Source organism: Wolffia australiana, chromosome 16, assembly GCF_029677425.1.
Source record: "Wolffia australiana isolate 7733 chromosome 16, ASM2967742v1".
Taxonomy (NCBI): domain Eukaryota; kingdom Viridiplantae; phylum Streptophyta; class Magnoliopsida; order Alismatales; family Araceae; genus Wolffia; species Wolffia australiana.
The window spans coordinates 6,436,439-6,453,319 of NC_135850.1; the positions used below are offsets into that span (position 1 = coordinate 6,436,439).

Consider the following 16,881-nt stretch of genomic DNA (forward strand, 5'->3'; position numbering starts at 1 on the left):
ATGTAAGAGAAAGTAGTAGAGAAGAAAAATACGGATAACCTGAATAATAAAATTGACTTTAAGGAGTAGTAATGTTAATTAATGCATAAGGTCAAGAGATTAACTGGGGGGAAAGTGCATGTGGATAAATTATAGACATAATTAGTTTTCATGGTATTTTACTAAGATGAAATCAATATAAAATGACAGAATTTTAGAGTAATGCAAATTATTTGATAAAAATGTCTCAATGAAGCTGTTTCAAGTCGTTCAAATCAAAAATCAATTCCAGGTTTGATTTAATAAATATCTATGTACTGAACAATGATTTAAAACTAAATATCAACCAGATGATTTTAAAAAAGGGATAGGATTTACCCTGATTTATATGAGTAAAAGGCAGGGACACTTATCAACGCCCCTTGACTTCTGAGTGCATCCAAGCTCATTCTTCTCCATGTTGGGATGATCTCAGCTTGAAGCTTCCCTAGAACCATTGTGAGGTTATTGAGCCTTTTGGAGCTGTAAAGGCACCTGGTAAGTCATCCAAACTGTAGGGTGAGTCTCCTGTCAAGCTTGGACATTCATTATCATTAAATACCTTAGACTACAATTATAAAACATGTAAAGATCAAGGCGACCCTACATGAGCATTTGATGGTATGTGTTATCCCAAGAAGGTCTCCAGAACACATTAGGATTAGGTCACCGTGTCCTCATCACAAGATTCTGTTGTCCATCTGACATGAATGACAGCTAAGGGTAAATACTAAATACTGATGGCTTTACAACATGCCATCTAATCTTCCTAAAAGAAGGACATACTACTGCGATTAAATTGTTGTGGTGGACCCCTTTTTATGATGGATGCTTCTTCATCCTAGTCAGCATTGTCGTCCCTTCAGCAACCGCCATCCTCGTTCATTTCTGCTGACCAATTGCATCTTTTCTTCCATTTATCAAGAATTTTGGTCTTTGGGATGTATCATGATCATCCACTAAGAAGGTTTTTATTTATTCAAATGAATGATTTGAGTAACTACGGATTATTACAACTGATTGCAGAGTTCATCATTTTTACCTTTCAATTCATAGATGTGGATCTTGGGAGGTTCAACAGCTGAAAGAAAGAAGGAAGATAAGTTTCAGAACCTACAACTTTTGATTCATCTTCTTCTTGTTTGAATAATTAAGAGTTGAACCCATTTCATATGATGGGCTTCACCCCCTTGGCGCTGTGCCGCTATGCACTATTCATGCCGTAGAGAAGACTATGGATACTATTTTCTTAGTATGAATATAATATGAGTATAGTATTAGGTATATTAAACTTGTGGTTTGACCTTCTTAAATAAGACCATGCGATCAATACTATATTTTTTACTTAAACATCAACTCGTTATGACATGGGCTTTGGCCTATTGGGCTGCGATTCCTTTTTTTATCTTCATCAGCCTAACTTACCTGCAGCTTAAAAAACATATCAGTTTGTTTAAAAAACTAAAAACTGTCGTTAATATATAAATACACAACTCAGATATATTATGAATTAATTACTGAGCCCCCCCTACATGTGCAGGCTCCATACTCTAACACTGGGTTATCTTTAGGGGGTTGTTGGTTCCTTCCTGTGCTACCACCATGGCCTGTGCCCACTTGAGCTCCAACGCTCACTGCCTGTGGTTGGCTTGGTTGTTGCTTATTCCTTTTCTTCAATTCAACCTCTAAAACATAATTAGCTTCATCCAAGAATGATGACCAAAATCTATTCCACCCTTGTAGACTTCTAATGTAAAAATAAACATGATTTTGTAATATCAGATATTCACTTTGTATGCCATATAGATTTCATTATAGAAAATGTAGAAACAATTCAATGAACCAATTAATACATCCAATGTAATCAAAATCTAATTTTGAAGATAATATGAAACATAATTATCAGAAAATAATTTTAAAAAACTCTTTGATTGCATACATAATATTGGATTAGTCTGTAAACCAGATCCTCCCCACATTGTATGGAAAAAGTGAATGAAGAACCTTACACCTACCTTGATTATTTTTATGAGGTCTCTAACATTTTCATAACCCTTTTCAAATTATAGTGTTTATTTTTAAACAATTGGTTCAGAACTGTGTAAAAAAAATCCAGACGTAGGATTAAATGGAGAGGTATTTCTTCCAGATTGTCTATTACGTAACCAAGACAAATGCCTTTAGGAAGTCCATTAGACATTTCGTCCAAGGAAATGCATAATTTAGTGATGGATGGGAGAGACTCAAGAAAATGCCCACACCATGGCATACCAAACAGGGAAATAGTATATAACTTTTACAAGGTTTCTAATGATTGAGAAAGGCAAATGGTGGATTGTTCTAGTGGTTGGACATTCTTTGAAAAATTTGAGGATGAACATATGAAGTTCATAAATAAATTACCAGAGAACTGTGGGTCTCACCAACTTTAAATCATAGTGGTATAAATATGATGGAAAGCCTAGGGCTCTACTGGATATAAAAGCTATGGAGCGTGATGTATTATTTTTCAGTCAATGTTTTAGTATCATATACCACATCTACGAACATTATGTAATTTTGACATCCGCATGGCGAGATCCCTGGCAAAGGCCAGTAAAGGTCTGGATGTCAGTACCAAATAATGATTTTTAGAGTAGGAATATCTAATATCTGATGCCGATATTGGATAAACAGATATTTTGACTTTGGTTGCTGCTTTCAAACACCAAAAAATCCATTTTGATTCTGGCATTTAATATTGACATCGGTTTGAACAAACCCAATTTGACCCCAAGTGGCCTGTTGACTTGACTGAGAGGGCAGATCAAGGGTCAGGCTAGTCCAACTGAGGGTTGAATCTTCTAAGCCAACCCAACCAAAAGGCAGCTTTAGGGTTAGGTCAATCCAACTCTATGGTTGACCCGACCCCAAACGCTAGAACCATAATCGGTTGAATCTACTAAGACAACCCAACCAAAAAGGCCGGTTTAGGGTTAGGTCAATCCAACTCTATGGTTGACCTGACCCCAAACTCTAGAACCATAATCCCCACTAAACAGGAGTCTGGATGACAAAAATGGCATAATTGGAATTTCCTAAGATCAAAGATCCATTGTACATTTTAAGAGCTGCAAGAAGCACGCAATCGTAGTGGGGACGACAGCTAGGAGTCACGATCGATAGCGAGGGCCAAGGCTTTGGGATCCACGTCTAATTAGGCGAAGACGACCCATGCCAATCCACGTGGCCTGCTTGACTAAGAAAATTCACTCTAAATTTCATGTTGTGCTCACACACTACAAAAAATTGGGGGAGGGGGACAAACATAATGATTAAACTATTGAAAATTCCACATCTGTCATAATCTTAGGACAAACATAAGGTTAAACACAATGATTAAACTATTAAAAATTCCACATCTGTCATAATCTTAGACAAACATAAGGTTGAACACAAGGATTAAACTATTAAAACTTCCGCATCTATCATGACCTTAGGACAAACATAAGGTTAAACACAAGGATTACACTATTGAAAATTCCACATCTGTGATAATCTTAGGACAAACATAAGGTTAAACACAAAGATTAAACTATTAAAAATTCCTCTGCTGTCATAACCTGAGGAAAAAACATAAGATTCTTACTACATCTTCTAGTTTCATTTAAAAATTATTTATGCAAAGTCAAGTAATTGAGTGAGTAGGGTCTACGTTGACTTATAGGGTAGCTACCCATCGTCCGAAGATATTCTAAAATAAGAAATATATCGATTAGATTATGAATAATACTCACGCCGTTATAAACTAATTAGTAGATTAATTGACTTAACGACTGGCAGCGTGTTTAAATCGAAAGGTATTTACCGAGAACCGCGTTTTCAAAATTGCGACGAAGAAACGCGGCAGTGGAAACGGTGGGCAGCCTCGCCAGACCAATCGAGGAAGAGGAAAATGGCGAACAAGATCAGAATCTTCGAATCAAAGATAAAGATCCAGAAAGGTGAGTATTGATGTCTGAATCATCGATTTTGTTGAATTCTTCTGATTGTTTTTGGTTTTCCTCTCGTTTAGTCGATCTGTAACCTGTTCGTTGTTATGGAAGACGATCCATCGTTGTAATTGCGCTGTGTGGGTATGAATCTACTGGGAGTTCTCCAGCAAAGCCGGCAGAAGGAGACGGGGGAGAGCGACGGCGGCGCATCCCCCGATCGCAAGCAGAGAAGGAAATGGCTATCAAGGTCGAAAATCTGTCGAAACAGAGCTGACAAGGACAGTGATTTCTACTCAGATGGTAATTCAGCCAGGAAATTTTGTTACGAGGGTTTGGAAGGATCGTCTACACGGTCGGATTCCCATCTTTCTGGTTCGAACGAGGCTTGTTTTTGCATCAGGGGTGAAGCAGATGGGCAGTTTGCTGCTCTCTGTGAGAGTTTTGGTGTTGCGGATCCAGAGGATTTTGCCATCACCCCAAGAGATTGGATGGCTGCAGAGACGCCATTAGCTGGAGATTGTTCAAAATCCCCTCTAATTGAAGGTTGTTCTCCACCACAGAAACTAGATGAATTAGATGTTTATGGGTGTGATGCAATTCCAAGTACCTTCACATACAGTCAAGGGGGAGGAATTAAAGGCCCAAGGCCTTCAGTTCTTGCTCCTCCCCCAAAAATGTCTCTGCCTGCTGTTGATAAATTCTTTACGACATGGGATTTAGTCAGTTCTTTGGCTCCTGATGAAGCTTCCCAAGTTAGTACCTTTGATTTTTTCGCTGATGTAAGTTCTTTAGAGTCTGAGAAAGAGAAAGAGATGAAGGAGAGGAGGGTGGGAGTGAGTGGCTTTGATCCCATGTCATCTGGATCGTTGTGGACGTCTCAAGGTGAAGATTCATCCAGTACTACTCCAGATCTTGTCTCCCCCAACTTTAAACAGAAGCTTCACATCAGTCCTGGTTCCTGGACTAAGGGGAAATTACTCGGGCAGGGTTCATTTGGGGCTGTCTATCAAGCTTTCAGCGAGTAAGTTTCCTTTTCCCTTTTATATTTTTCCAGTTGATGATTGAACAGACTGTTCTACCCATTCTATCTTCTCCTGAAAACTGATAGTGTGTTTTTGTCGTAAAAAGGAAAATTCGTTCCACTGCTGCTGCGGTTAATCTTACGGTCATGTTAACTAGCTGATGGATTTAGTGTTACTTTATCTTGAAGATACTTACTATCTTGTTATTTTTATATCTCGTTATCGTGTCGTGTGCAAGTAGTCTGGGCATTAAAAATTCTTCTTGAGGTACAAAAGAACCTAAATCTTGCTGTTTTCCTTGGAAGGGATGGATCTTTCTTTGCCATCAAAGAAGTGTCTTTGGTGAATGAAGGCCCAAACGTCCTAGAATGTATTCAGCAACTTGAAAAGGTGGATAAAAAATCTTCTTTGTAATTCAGCAGATCCCTTTTGGGATTTTTCGGAAATAGATTCAATAGTTTTGAATTGTTGATTCCGTTGAATTTTTTTTTATAGAGTGGTTTCTTCTCTTTCCAGGAAGTTGAACTTTTGAGTCAACTCGAGCATGAAAATATTGTTAAGTATCTTGGGACAGAGAAGGTATGCTCTTTACATTCTTTGGAAGGGTTATTGTTTACTCTTGAATACGTCCTCGTGGTATTTAAGTCAAGGGTCCTTTTTGAATATAACCTCTCAGTGTGCCTGCTTTTCTATCCAATCCTTTCCCTCATCTGAAGGTTTGGAGAACTACCGTTTGACTTCTGTTACTTTTTCACTCGGGAATATGCTTCGCATTTTCATTGGTTGACATGTTTCCTTAAAGTTATGTCAATTAGCTGATGCAACCACTGTTCTGTGCTCAAGAAGTTGATCTTGACCAAGTTCTTACTTGCGTACATGCTATTAATGCCAACCCTCAAGAAGTTAATCTGAACCTAGCCCTTTATGCGTGTGATATTTGAAAATACATCAGGATATAATGATTTTGATCTTTAAATCAGCACTGCTGCTTGTGCTTTGAGAAAGCAGTTAAAGGAAGAGAAAATGAAAAGCGGGCTTATAATTTTTTCAGTGGAGAAGGGTTGTTTGGGGAAATCTAAAGAAGATGAAAGACAATGTCAAGGAAAGTATACTCTTACTGATGAGGATGTCAAAAACCATTGACGTCATCCAAAATCCATCATTGTCATTTTCCCCAGCTTCAGTTGTGATGACAAATTTGTCATTGCCATCTGTGCCGCAGATGAATGATGATGAGGATGGTGATTTCATCATTGTCTCTCGTTGTCTAACTGAGGTTAACAGCGAGAGTGACTAAAGGCCAAGGACAGAGGAAGTTATCTTTATCATCATCATCATCACTCTTCTGTTGAGAAAAAACGTGGGAACCATGAAGGCTCAATCTCTTCTTAGAACTGTATCTTTTGTCAGTGGCCCCATTTTTGCCGAAATGTAATGATGCTCACATCGTACTTTCAGGAAGAATCAACGTTGTACATTTTCCTTGAGTATGTGCCTCTTGGTTCTCTAGCATCCCTTTATCAAAACTTCAAGCTACAAGATTCTCATGTGTCAGCTTATACAAGGCAGATTTTAAATGGCCTGAAGTATTTGCATGATAGAAATATTGTCCACAGGTGAGAGGCATCTCAATTTTTTTTCTTTCTGTTTTCTGCCTAGTTCTTTGTTGAACTCCCAGGGAAGGAGGTAGCGTGTGGAAGAGAGAGAAAGAATGAAGAGTGGATTAGAAGGGAGGGAGTTGCTAAAACAGATAAACTCATTTAAGATAGAGTATTCCCTATCCTTATCTAGGGATGGGGATAGGAGATTAAAAGTTGCCCTTACTAATATTCTTCTACGAATCTGTGTCACCTTGGGTGCACTTTTATGGAGGTAACTGGAAGTTCAAATGATACTTTATTTCTCTTTTATGGTATATGATATGCTTATCCCCAGAACCTTTCAGAAGAAAGTCTCATCTCCTGTAGTGAAGTGGGAGGAGTGGAGTAATGTCTTTGCATTCAGTTCCGTCATATCCCTTTAGGTACAGATAAGAAGATGTCTGCACCAAAAGCAGACCAAAGTACTTCTGTTATGAGCGGAAGGAGTAGAAAAAGAGAGATGAAAGAGAAAACGAGAGATAAGAGATGATAGAACAGGAGGAATCCCATCTGCTTAGAGTGGGCAGGCTGAGAGAAGGGAAAAAAAAGCAAAATCACTGACAGAAGATGGTTTGCTACCCCTTTATTTGGATAGTGATATGAATTTCGAAGAAGATCAAGAGTAATCCATATAGAAGAAGTGAAAGCTGTCAAAATATCCAGCTAAGGAGGATCGTGACAAGGGAAACAACTCATATGTCACAGAGGAAGAGACGACTGGGAGGGAACGAGGGAGAAGGAAGAACATGGATAGATTGGAGATCCCCAGGATCGAGCTTTCTCCTCTTCTGGATCGCAGGCCTGCTCCTCCTTTCCAACCTCCAGTTGAAGTCTGCAACTGATTCTTGAAGACAGATATTCGATACCCCTCCTACTGGCTAGTGATTTATTTATACCCTCCTGGATCTTCTCATTGGAGGAGTCTTCTTTTCCTTCTATGGTAATTCTTGGAAAAGAAGCGACTTGTACCAGATAGGAAGCCATCAATAAAACAAAATTGTAGCAACACCCCTACTTGTATGCTGCATACCTCATCTTCTTGCAGACATCCGTCCTTGCATACACAGAACGGCACCCTCCTTCCCCTTGACAATTGACGTCATCCATCCTGCCTTGTCCGTGGCGTAGTCTATTCTGCCAACCTTCTCTCTCTCTCTCTACCTTCTCTTCTCTCCATTGCTCTGGTCTTCTCTTGGACGTGAACATTGAGAATAGTTTATAAAGTACTTTAGAAATTACATTGGAGTAGGGTTGAATGAGCCAATACAACCCCCAGGATCATATCATGCTTCAATCACCCTTAATATCATCTCAACTATTAACAACTGCAACTGGGGGAAATTGTAACCTTCAGCATTCTCCGTTTTTCCGTTAGCAAATAGTTAACGGAAAGAGAAACAGGGCCACGGTTCAGGTTCCATTTAAAGAAAATAGTTATGTTTATAGAGAGAAGGAAGATTAAGAGATGTGTGATCATAGGAAGGGCAACTGGGAAAACTCACAGCCCAAGGCGTTGGGCCAATAGGTATTAAACCAAAATCATTCAATAAGAGGGTTCCCTACCTGTATTGGGGTAAAAGGAACTTATAAAATGAAAGTACATGAGTACCCTTCAAAGCTACCAGAAAAAAAGAGATTTAAGTGATTTACTGTTTGTACAAAATAGTGATAAATGTGACCTTTTCCCGGTCGTTTAATACAAATCTCTATCCCCATGATCTTTAAAAACTTTATTTTTGGTGTAATGCATACAGTTTCCTTACATCGCAGGGATATAAAATGTGCAAACATTCTTCTTGCTGTTGATGGATCGATCAAGCTTGCCGATTTTGGTCTTGCAAAACAGGTGTGCTATGCCATTTATTTCCTTTTCATGTGGTCTCTTCCTTTGGGAAGCAGAACCAACAATATCTTCTATTTTATTTATCTCTCTCTCAGACAACGGAATCCATAAAGCTGAGATCTAGCAAAGGAACAGTCTACTGGATGGCCCCAGAGGTTTGAATGTGTGCAATTTGAATTCAATCATTTCATTCCTGACATACATGATGCTGCTGCTAGACTGCTACTTACATTGCTAGTCTAATATGGACCACTATGTTTCAAGGGGCAAAGAATTGTAGAAGGTAGGAAAGAAGTAAGTTTAAGAATGAGCTTGCGATCTCAGTCGAGAGTCATTAGATTCCGGAAACATCGCCTTATCTTTGTTCATGTTCCTCATCTACGTGATCAAAATGTGGTCATCGTCTCTCTTCCTCTCTCTCTCTCTATGCCCATCTCTCTCTACAACATTCTAATCTCCTTCTATGAGAATTTGACTCACTTTTCTTCATGGTATCGCAGGTGGCTAACCCTGTGGCAAGCTATGGCACTCCAGCTGATATATGGAGTCTCGGATGCACCGTGTTAGAAATGCTCACCCAGAAACATCCTTTCCCAGATCTAGACTGGGTAAGAGATGCATTAGTTATCGATCAACTTGCTTAATTGGGTGATTTTGACTAAACATAAACAGTAAAATCATGTGATATTCTTCTTTAAAATAAAAATCAGTGAAAAAATAATCTGCTGAAGCTGAATCTGTGGGGGGATTTTACAGGTGCAAGCAGTGTATCACATTGGAAGTGGGAGGGCGCCCGCCATCCCGAAATCACTGTCTAAAAAAGCCCGTGATTTCATTGGCCAATGTACCCAAGTCAACCCACGAGACCGGCCTTCTGCCGCTTGCCTGCTGGAGCATCCTTTTATCAAAAGAACACCCCAGACCCTTTTAAGGTCTTCTTATTCGACTGGCGGTGGCCGATGACGAGCTTACCGATGGCATGTTCATTAGTTTCACATCATCGTCATCGTCATCGTCATCGCCGTCATCATCATTATGATCATATTGTTCTTGAGATGAGGCCACAGCATGGTAATCCTGGTAGGATTCTTCTGGATCTGTGCACCTTCCTTTGAAGGAAATCAGGCAGTGGATAACTAAAGATTGCATCGGATTTTTGCTTGGAGAATGTGCCATGCGGGTGTATGAAAATATTATATTGTTGGTCGACATTGGTGTAGGCCAGGAAACCATTGACATCATGAAATAGTGTAAATTCCTCATTTCCTCCCATTAGAATGTAAATTTTACTTCTGCTTGATTGTATTTTGCAGATACCTGACCAGATTTGAATCTGGATGTAGTCATCCAAAAAGTCACATTGGTTCTTTGGATCTTGCACCCTCCTCTCTTATATATATATGTATATGCATTAGTTATCACATGAGGCCAACATTGTGTTGACAATGTGATCCATTAATGTATGGCAGAAATGATGTTGGTCATTCTATATTTGTATGAAACATTGGAAATTCTCATGTCCCAGAAGATAAAATGGTAAAGTTATTATAATGTAACACTGCTTAATGTAATGGGTAACCTAAAGATTATGTTTGATTGTCTCTTTAATACACTAGTATCAGCACACTACTGTGCCAGATCCCATTAGATCTCTGAAGTTAAGCGCGCTTGAACGAGAGCAGTACCAGGATGGGTGACCGCCTGGGAAGTCCTCGTTGGTGACCACAGCATGGCCATGTAATCACAGTTCAAAATTTCAAAAAAAAATAAATGTCTCTTTATTGACCCCTGTTTTAATTTTATGAAATGGCTTCTAAATTTCCTTTATGTTAGGTTAAAAATTCATGAATTAAAAAGAGGAGAGGCCTACTAAGTTCATTTGAAATTTATATTACCTAGTACAAATTTATAAATATATAATTTAGAAACAAACAAATGCCAATGATTAGGCTTGCAGTTATGTTGAATAACTTGTAGAGTCTCTTTTAGAATGGTGACGTTTTAGTGATAAGGGTGATGAGGCAAGAAAGAGGGACATAACTTAATCAAATTTAAGGCATTAAAATTTTGCACTGGTTACACACAAGTTCACTTATCTAGGAAACCTGACTAGTTTAACTTTTCCAGAAAATTCGAAACACAAAAAAAAATTAAAAACTCTACCTAACGATTAATGCTCCCCCTCAAATGGGTTATGTTGATCCTACATGAAGATAGTGGGTATGGATGCAGAAATAAGAAAATAATAAGCCGAGGTTTTTATAAGTGTAGTGGCAGTACTGTACCATTCATACTTGTATTTGTCCTCATGTTTGAACAATTTTTTTGGAGTGTAGACTAGCACGTGGAAGGGTCTTATGATGAGAATAACAATTCATTATACTACTATTTGGTTGTAGTGATGGGAAGTTTTGTATGATTTCTTCACAAGTTTGATGCCTTGACATGACACTAATCATCAAAATAATGTCTTTTCTGGGCAACAGTTAGTGTAATTTTGGGCGTCTGCTTACTTGGAAGAAAATTTATGCGTTAATTTTCTCGATATACATGTAGGGAATTAGAAGAACAAAGGTATGATTTACTCATGATTAGAAAGCAGTTTCTACATATCTTCACTCATACTATCCAATTAAACGATCATTCATTAAGGTCTGATTTTGTTGGAAGAGGCAGAGAAGTCTTTAAAATTCCAACACCATAAACCAAAGCCACATGACATTGATGGATGACCATCTAGGCGATCACGTCCAGACTCATCACCGGCCACTTTGGGAGTCCGAGCCGACATGAAGAACCTACAATTCCACTATCATGTTTGAGAAGCGGCATCGTCGTCTTGCTTCATGTTGTGTGTCTTTATGCTCTTTTATTTTTTTCGTCGTCTTTGGATTGTCGGGAGGCCCCTCCTGCGTGAGTATCGGCCTCCCCCTTGTACGTGCTTGCTGCTTACTTGTTCTAATTGTGTCTTTTAGGGGGGGGGGAGAAGAGTCCACATATACTTCTCTTTCCCCCTAAAAGACCCTTTTAAGGGGAGCCCAATAAGCTCCCTCTTAATTTGTGAAGAAACCAGATCTGAATTTTCATTGTTAGCAGTTATCGTGTTGGGGAAGAAGAACTTGTTCATTGGAGTCCCATTTCTCTCTTTCGTTTGGGATTTTGTTATCGACAATTCCCCTTCCCTATTTTCTCATTGCTCATTGGGTCTCCCGCCGTATTTCTGAGATTTGTTTGATTTAAGGAATCATGGAAGAACTCGGACAACATCACTGGTTTTCCCCACCCAGATTTTTGTGAGTTTCTCTTCCGATCAGAACACCTTCGGATTGCTTGAAGAAAACTCCTTGGAGTGGCCGCCACAACGAGATTTCTATTGTTGCCTTTGGAGGGACCTTACATTCCAGATTCTCGCCATGCTGTGTACTTCGACCGTAAACGACAAAGCCAATGAATCCTGCCATCAAAGTCCAACGGAGTTACCCCTGCTTGGCCTAGAATCTGAACCCACATGACGATTGGAAGTCCAATATACTACGGGGCTGCCTTCACCGCTAGAGCGCCAGAATCATTTCCCTTGTGTCCTCCTGTCTTGAAGATCCATCGGTGTCGGACTTCTCTATTCTGCCGCGAAGGCCACACTGTTCTCAAGCCCGAGGAACAGCTTCAGGTCATTTCTTCTCTCCTTCTTCAGTATTATTATCTCTCTCAGTACTGGTTCCGACTGCTCCCCTATTCGAGTTTTATACCTGTTTAGGATTAGCCTTTGTTTCGTGATAGAGTTTCTCATTGATGGTGCCGGACCGGTGTCGCTCTCGGTGATGGTTTGGATGCTCACGGATGGTGAACATCTCCCACCCGTCGGCCTCGAGTCGATCGCCTGGCCATTGGGAGTCGTTCATGCCTCAACTCTCCTCGTCGCTTATTGTGCTTCTACCCATATCAACAAAGCTTACATACTTCTCGTACTTTTAATATACATTCATACCAATTTATCTTATTTAAAACACGTTATTTAGTCTGCTCTGTGGTGCAAAACGAGCCGCTCAATCCCGACTGTCGTGTTACATCAGACATTCCCCAAGATTCCCTTTCAGAACTCAATGTTAGGATTTCAGGATTGAGATTTCCATCTAATTAGATTTGGAATTTAAAAATATAGTATTTTGAGGGATTTCATCTGAAATAAATTTCTTTATGTGTTGTATGTGGACTGTAGTTTTCTAGAGCTATAAATCTCATGATAAAACATCTCATCCTTAAACATAGATTTGGGGTAAATTCACTATTAATTTGAAACCATAAGAAATTAGAAGAAACCCAAGCATCAATATAATAGACCCTAATCACTTGATTTATAGTCTTATTCCCTACACCAATCGTTCTTCAATAATACTCTATGATATTAATGAGAGATTAATGCCCCAAAACCTAATCACACTCACATCTCATTAAAAATTCATGAATTAAATAATATCCATTATTATTCATGTGTAGTGGTTTTAAGTAAATCAAAGGATATGTGCAATGCTTGTGAAAATTATGATGAGATCATAAAATTATGTTTGATTATCTTTTCAAATGTATATAAAACATTCACATTGATATGATACTATGCAATCCTGATCATATGATGGGGATCATTGATCCCATAACCCTATGTATGGAGATATAAACAAGGGATACAAGCGCTCTTTAGGAAAAAGTGTTCACTAAATTGTTCCATATAAATCCCTATATGCTTTTATATCTAACTGTTATTCAAGTCAATTTGTGTCACATTTGTGTAAGTGGTCCTTATTTCTGAGACACCGGTGATACTTTGTGGATGGATGTTGTGTTTTGACTACAAACTATGAGTCTCTAATCGGATGATTCCAAATTATCTTATCTCAGATGTAGTGACAAGTCTATGAAGATGATTATGTGGCCAAAATGTGTTTGTCTACCATTGGTATAACACAGTACAAACTCAATGAAGACTATGCAGTGAAGTCCTTGACAAAGGTAATGGAAAGTTCATAAATGAGTTTTCAATGATTTCATAATGCATTAGTCCCAACTAGGACGATCAATTAGCATATGACAATTGACCATACCCTATGTCATTCTAGGAGTGTCTTATTATCAGGGGATTACATGTGAAAGATACTGATGAAATATAGATTCCAGGAAGTAGCTGATGAACTCCGTTGTACCATTTGAAATATGAGGTGTTTCTTGGAACCGTATATGTTGGCAACACAACTTATATATTGTGTAAGATCAATATTTCATTGGCTAATCTATATGCTAGATGTACTAAATTTATTGTGTAAGCTGATAAAAATATATTAGGATAATATATCAATTTACTTGAAAGTACATAGACCTAGAGGGCTAGACACGTAAAATTCATAGGACCTCAAAGCATGTACTTAAAATACTATGGTTTTTTATGAAAACCTCCAATGAACATAAAAAATCTACTGTCCAATCTTGGTATCTATCAATATTGATTATTAAGGAGACAATATTAAATGTGTCAAGGACTATGAGGATCCAAAATTAAGGGATTTTTAACAATTTGTACTATGAAAAATACATCTTGAACTACCAATTTTGACCAGATGCTATATTGGTACCAGGGCTAATGCCATGATTTACATGAAATTAATCCTCCAAGTTAACAATGGAAGACAAGATTTTTTTTTTTCTGGAGTGTAAACCTTTACCAAAAACCTAGTGTCATCCCTAACAATGTGATATAATATTAAAATTTCCAAGCATAGTGGCAGTAGGTTTACAAGGGCCACATGTTGTTACAACAACTGAGCTAGCACTAGCACAATACAATATTCAAATTGTCTTTTCATGGATCAGATCTATGGTTTATTTGTTCCTTAATAAAAGTATGTCATTATGTTTAATTTTTCAGCCTCTAGATGTATCCACACAATCCTTGTAAGGTCGAGGCTCCTCAGCCATCTAAATGAGTCCCGTCATTGATTTCATCAAATTGGGAGGGTAGGGCATCCAAGGAGAGAAGGGAAAATTTCTCTTAGGGCTTTCTCTTTTTTATACTTAATATGCTTTTATAATAAAGTCAAATAGACCATTTATATGTGATCTCTAGGCAGATATATAAGTCTAATTAATGAATCCAAATGATTGATATCCTTCATTGGGTAACATTATTAATTATCTCGAGAAACATGTAGATTAATTAATTAATGATTGATTTAACCCAATTGATTAATCTAGTTTCCACCTCGTGAGGTGCCAGTCTATATACTGACTCTCTCATGGAACCCTTAATGTCATCAGTTATCATATATTATAGTCCATTTACTTGAACCTCCTAGGGTGGCTTATGGTATGGTTAATTGTCAACCCTTAATCGGTCATCCTAGTTAATACTGATGAATTGGAAAATCATGGGAGAAGTCTTCTTTGGTATTTCACTGCCATAGCCGGGGAGTTCATCACATAGTCTTCTTTGAGATGTCTCTTATTATCGTGATCGGGTATGATTATATCTTGACAACTCAATCGTCTTTGTGAAATGCTTGTTGCATCCATGCTAATTTTATTTGGAACTCTATGAATATGAATCCATAGGTCATAGTCAAAACAAAACTGTCCATGCACATGATCTCTTTGGTGTCTTCAGTCTATGGACCACTTATTCAACCATATTCTGAATCAACATGAATGATAGTTTGATACAGAACCATTAAATGGTTTGTATGAATCAATTCAATGAGTTCTTTTTGCACAAAACAGCTATCATCTATCCATAGTGTCCAAACTAATGAAAATGGGATCAATAATACTCATCATATGAGTGGGATTTAAAATACTATTTTATCTATAACATACATTTAAAGACTAGTGATCTCCATACTTTGATGATGTGCATTCTTATTGAGCAGAATACGCTATTTTTGTTAAATATACTTATGCAATGTTATTTATGGTTTTAACTTAAATACTACATAATATGTGGACAGTGAATGTGTTGTAAACATGGAGATTAGGTAAAAAATTGGAATTTAATAGTAAAAATATCAAAGCACTCTGGTTAAAACAATAAATGGAAAACAAAATACATGACCAAAAAATTTATGCTACAATAGGCACCTGCGTGAGTCACATGCGAAGGCTCACGCATTGTCATGGCCATAGGCAAAAGTGATCGTTCATGTTGTTCTATAGGGGTGCGTGGGCCTGATGAGCTCAGTTCAAAACTTAGTAAGGCACAAGCTATGCCACTGGCTCCAATGTGAGTTCAGCTACAATGTGAGCAATGGCGTGGGACATGCATGCTCACATGTAAGATGTGTATGCATGATATTAGTGAGCTGTGAGTGAATCTGGTACTACCACTTAGGTATGCTCCAATAAATGTAGGAACCTTATCTCTTGAGCCGAGAATGCTAATGAAGGTAGAATATGTGCTTGATAATTATGATATTCTCTCAAAGTTTAAGATACTCACAGATGAGGATATCAAGCTTGAAAAGGTAAATGATTGATCCTGGAGTTTTTTTTGGTATTTTTACTACATTCTTAACCTATTCAAGATTATCTTTTTTATGAAATATCTCTAAGAGATTGTAGATTCCACTCAGGCTAGATCGTTTGCAATGAAAAAGCAGATATCTTTTAAAACATGAAGTTTCATCATAAAATAAAAACATTTTTTAGAATACCTGTTTCTTGTGGCCAGCCACTACTGGGGAAGAATTACAAGAATGAAAATATAGAATGGGAATAAAAAGTTGTATTACTAGTTTTTCCATACATAATATAACCCCCTTAATCTACTAAATTATTATAAAAGGTCCCACTATTTGTCTGCCTAGAAGCCTAGTTTTCTTAGCCTACCTGAGATTTTATTTTTCACTTTTTGTGATGCAATAATGAGATTTACTTTTTGGGCCCTTGGATCAATTCCTTGATCCGAATGAAGGACATGAATGAGTCTCAAATATGGCCTCCATGTATTCCAATTTCTAGTCTCATCGAGCCTATAATCCTACTAGATTTGGAAATAACATATACATGTGATTGTGTGGACCGCTGTAATGGGCCCAGACACATAACATAGTGTGGAACAACAAGTTCCCATGGGCGTGTGTGGTTGCTAAACCATAAATTCGGATTGATTTTGTGGTTTAAGGAATCTGAGGTACATAACTATATTAGTAGTTTTCCTTACAAGAACATAGCAATTAGGGCACATGGAAAAATTATTGGAAAAATAAAATTTAGCTTTAATTTATATTTATTAAGGGTTTTGGATATTTTTGTCATAATTAAATATATTTCAATGAAATAATGAATATTAATAATAAAAGAAATCTAAGATGATGTAACCATACCTTCTTATTAAACCTAATTTA

At 37.8% G+C, this 16,881-nt stretch overlaps 1 protein-coding gene and 1 pseudogene across 3 annotated transcripts; both read left to right on the forward strand.

The window, feature by feature from the left end:
* The first annotated feature begins 3,884 nt into the window (after nt 1-3,884).
* On the forward strand, nt 3,885-9,877 carry LOC144713582 (mitogen-activated protein kinase kinase kinase 1-like). 3 transcript variants are annotated; one of them, XR_013584101.1, is made up of 9 exons: nt 3,885-4,001; nt 4,073-5,013; nt 5,320-5,404; nt 5,531-5,593; nt 6,473-6,630; nt 8,425-8,500; nt 8,593-8,791; nt 8,998-9,105; nt 9,254-9,270. XR_013584101.1 is itself a non-coding variant. In XM_078588194.1 (9 exons), the coding sequence occupies exons 2-9, from the start codon at nt 4,136-4,138 to the stop codon at nt 9,458-9,460; spliced, it is 1,635 nt and encodes a 544-aa protein (XP_078444320.1). In that variant the 5' UTR covers nt 3,885-4,001; nt 4,073-4,135; the 3' UTR covers nt 9,461-9,877. The 3 variants fall into 3 exon arrangements, 2 of the variants coding, with proteins under 2 accessions (XP_078444320.1, XP_078444321.1); XM_078588194.1 differs by having other exon boundaries at nt 8,593-8,652; nt 9,254-9,877; XM_078588195.1 differs by lacking the exon at nt 8,593-8,791 and having other exon boundaries at nt 9,254-9,877.
* Nucleotides 9,878-10,102: 225 nt separating this feature from the next.
* Nucleotides 10,103-10,220, forward strand: LOC144714057 (5S ribosomal RNA; annotated as a pseudogene).
* Nucleotides 10,221-16,881: the final 6,661 nt, after the last annotated feature.

What these genes read in the sequence shown, in the direction of transcription:
- LOC144713582 (XM_078588194.1), top strand. Translation starts at nt 4,136, where the DNA reads ATGAATCTACTGGGAGTTCTCCAGCAAAGCCGGCAGAAGGAGACGGGG. An exon ending in GTATTCAGCAACTTGAAAAG is followed by an intron (nt 5,405 to 5,530) that starts GTGGATAAAAAA and finishes TTCTCTTTCCAG; the next exon opens with GAAGTTGAACTTTTGAGTCA. An exon ending in CTTTCCCAGATCTAGACTGG is followed by an intron (nt 9,106 to 9,253) that starts GTAAGAGATGCA and finishes GGGATTTTACAG; the next exon opens with GTGCAAGCAGTGTATCACAT.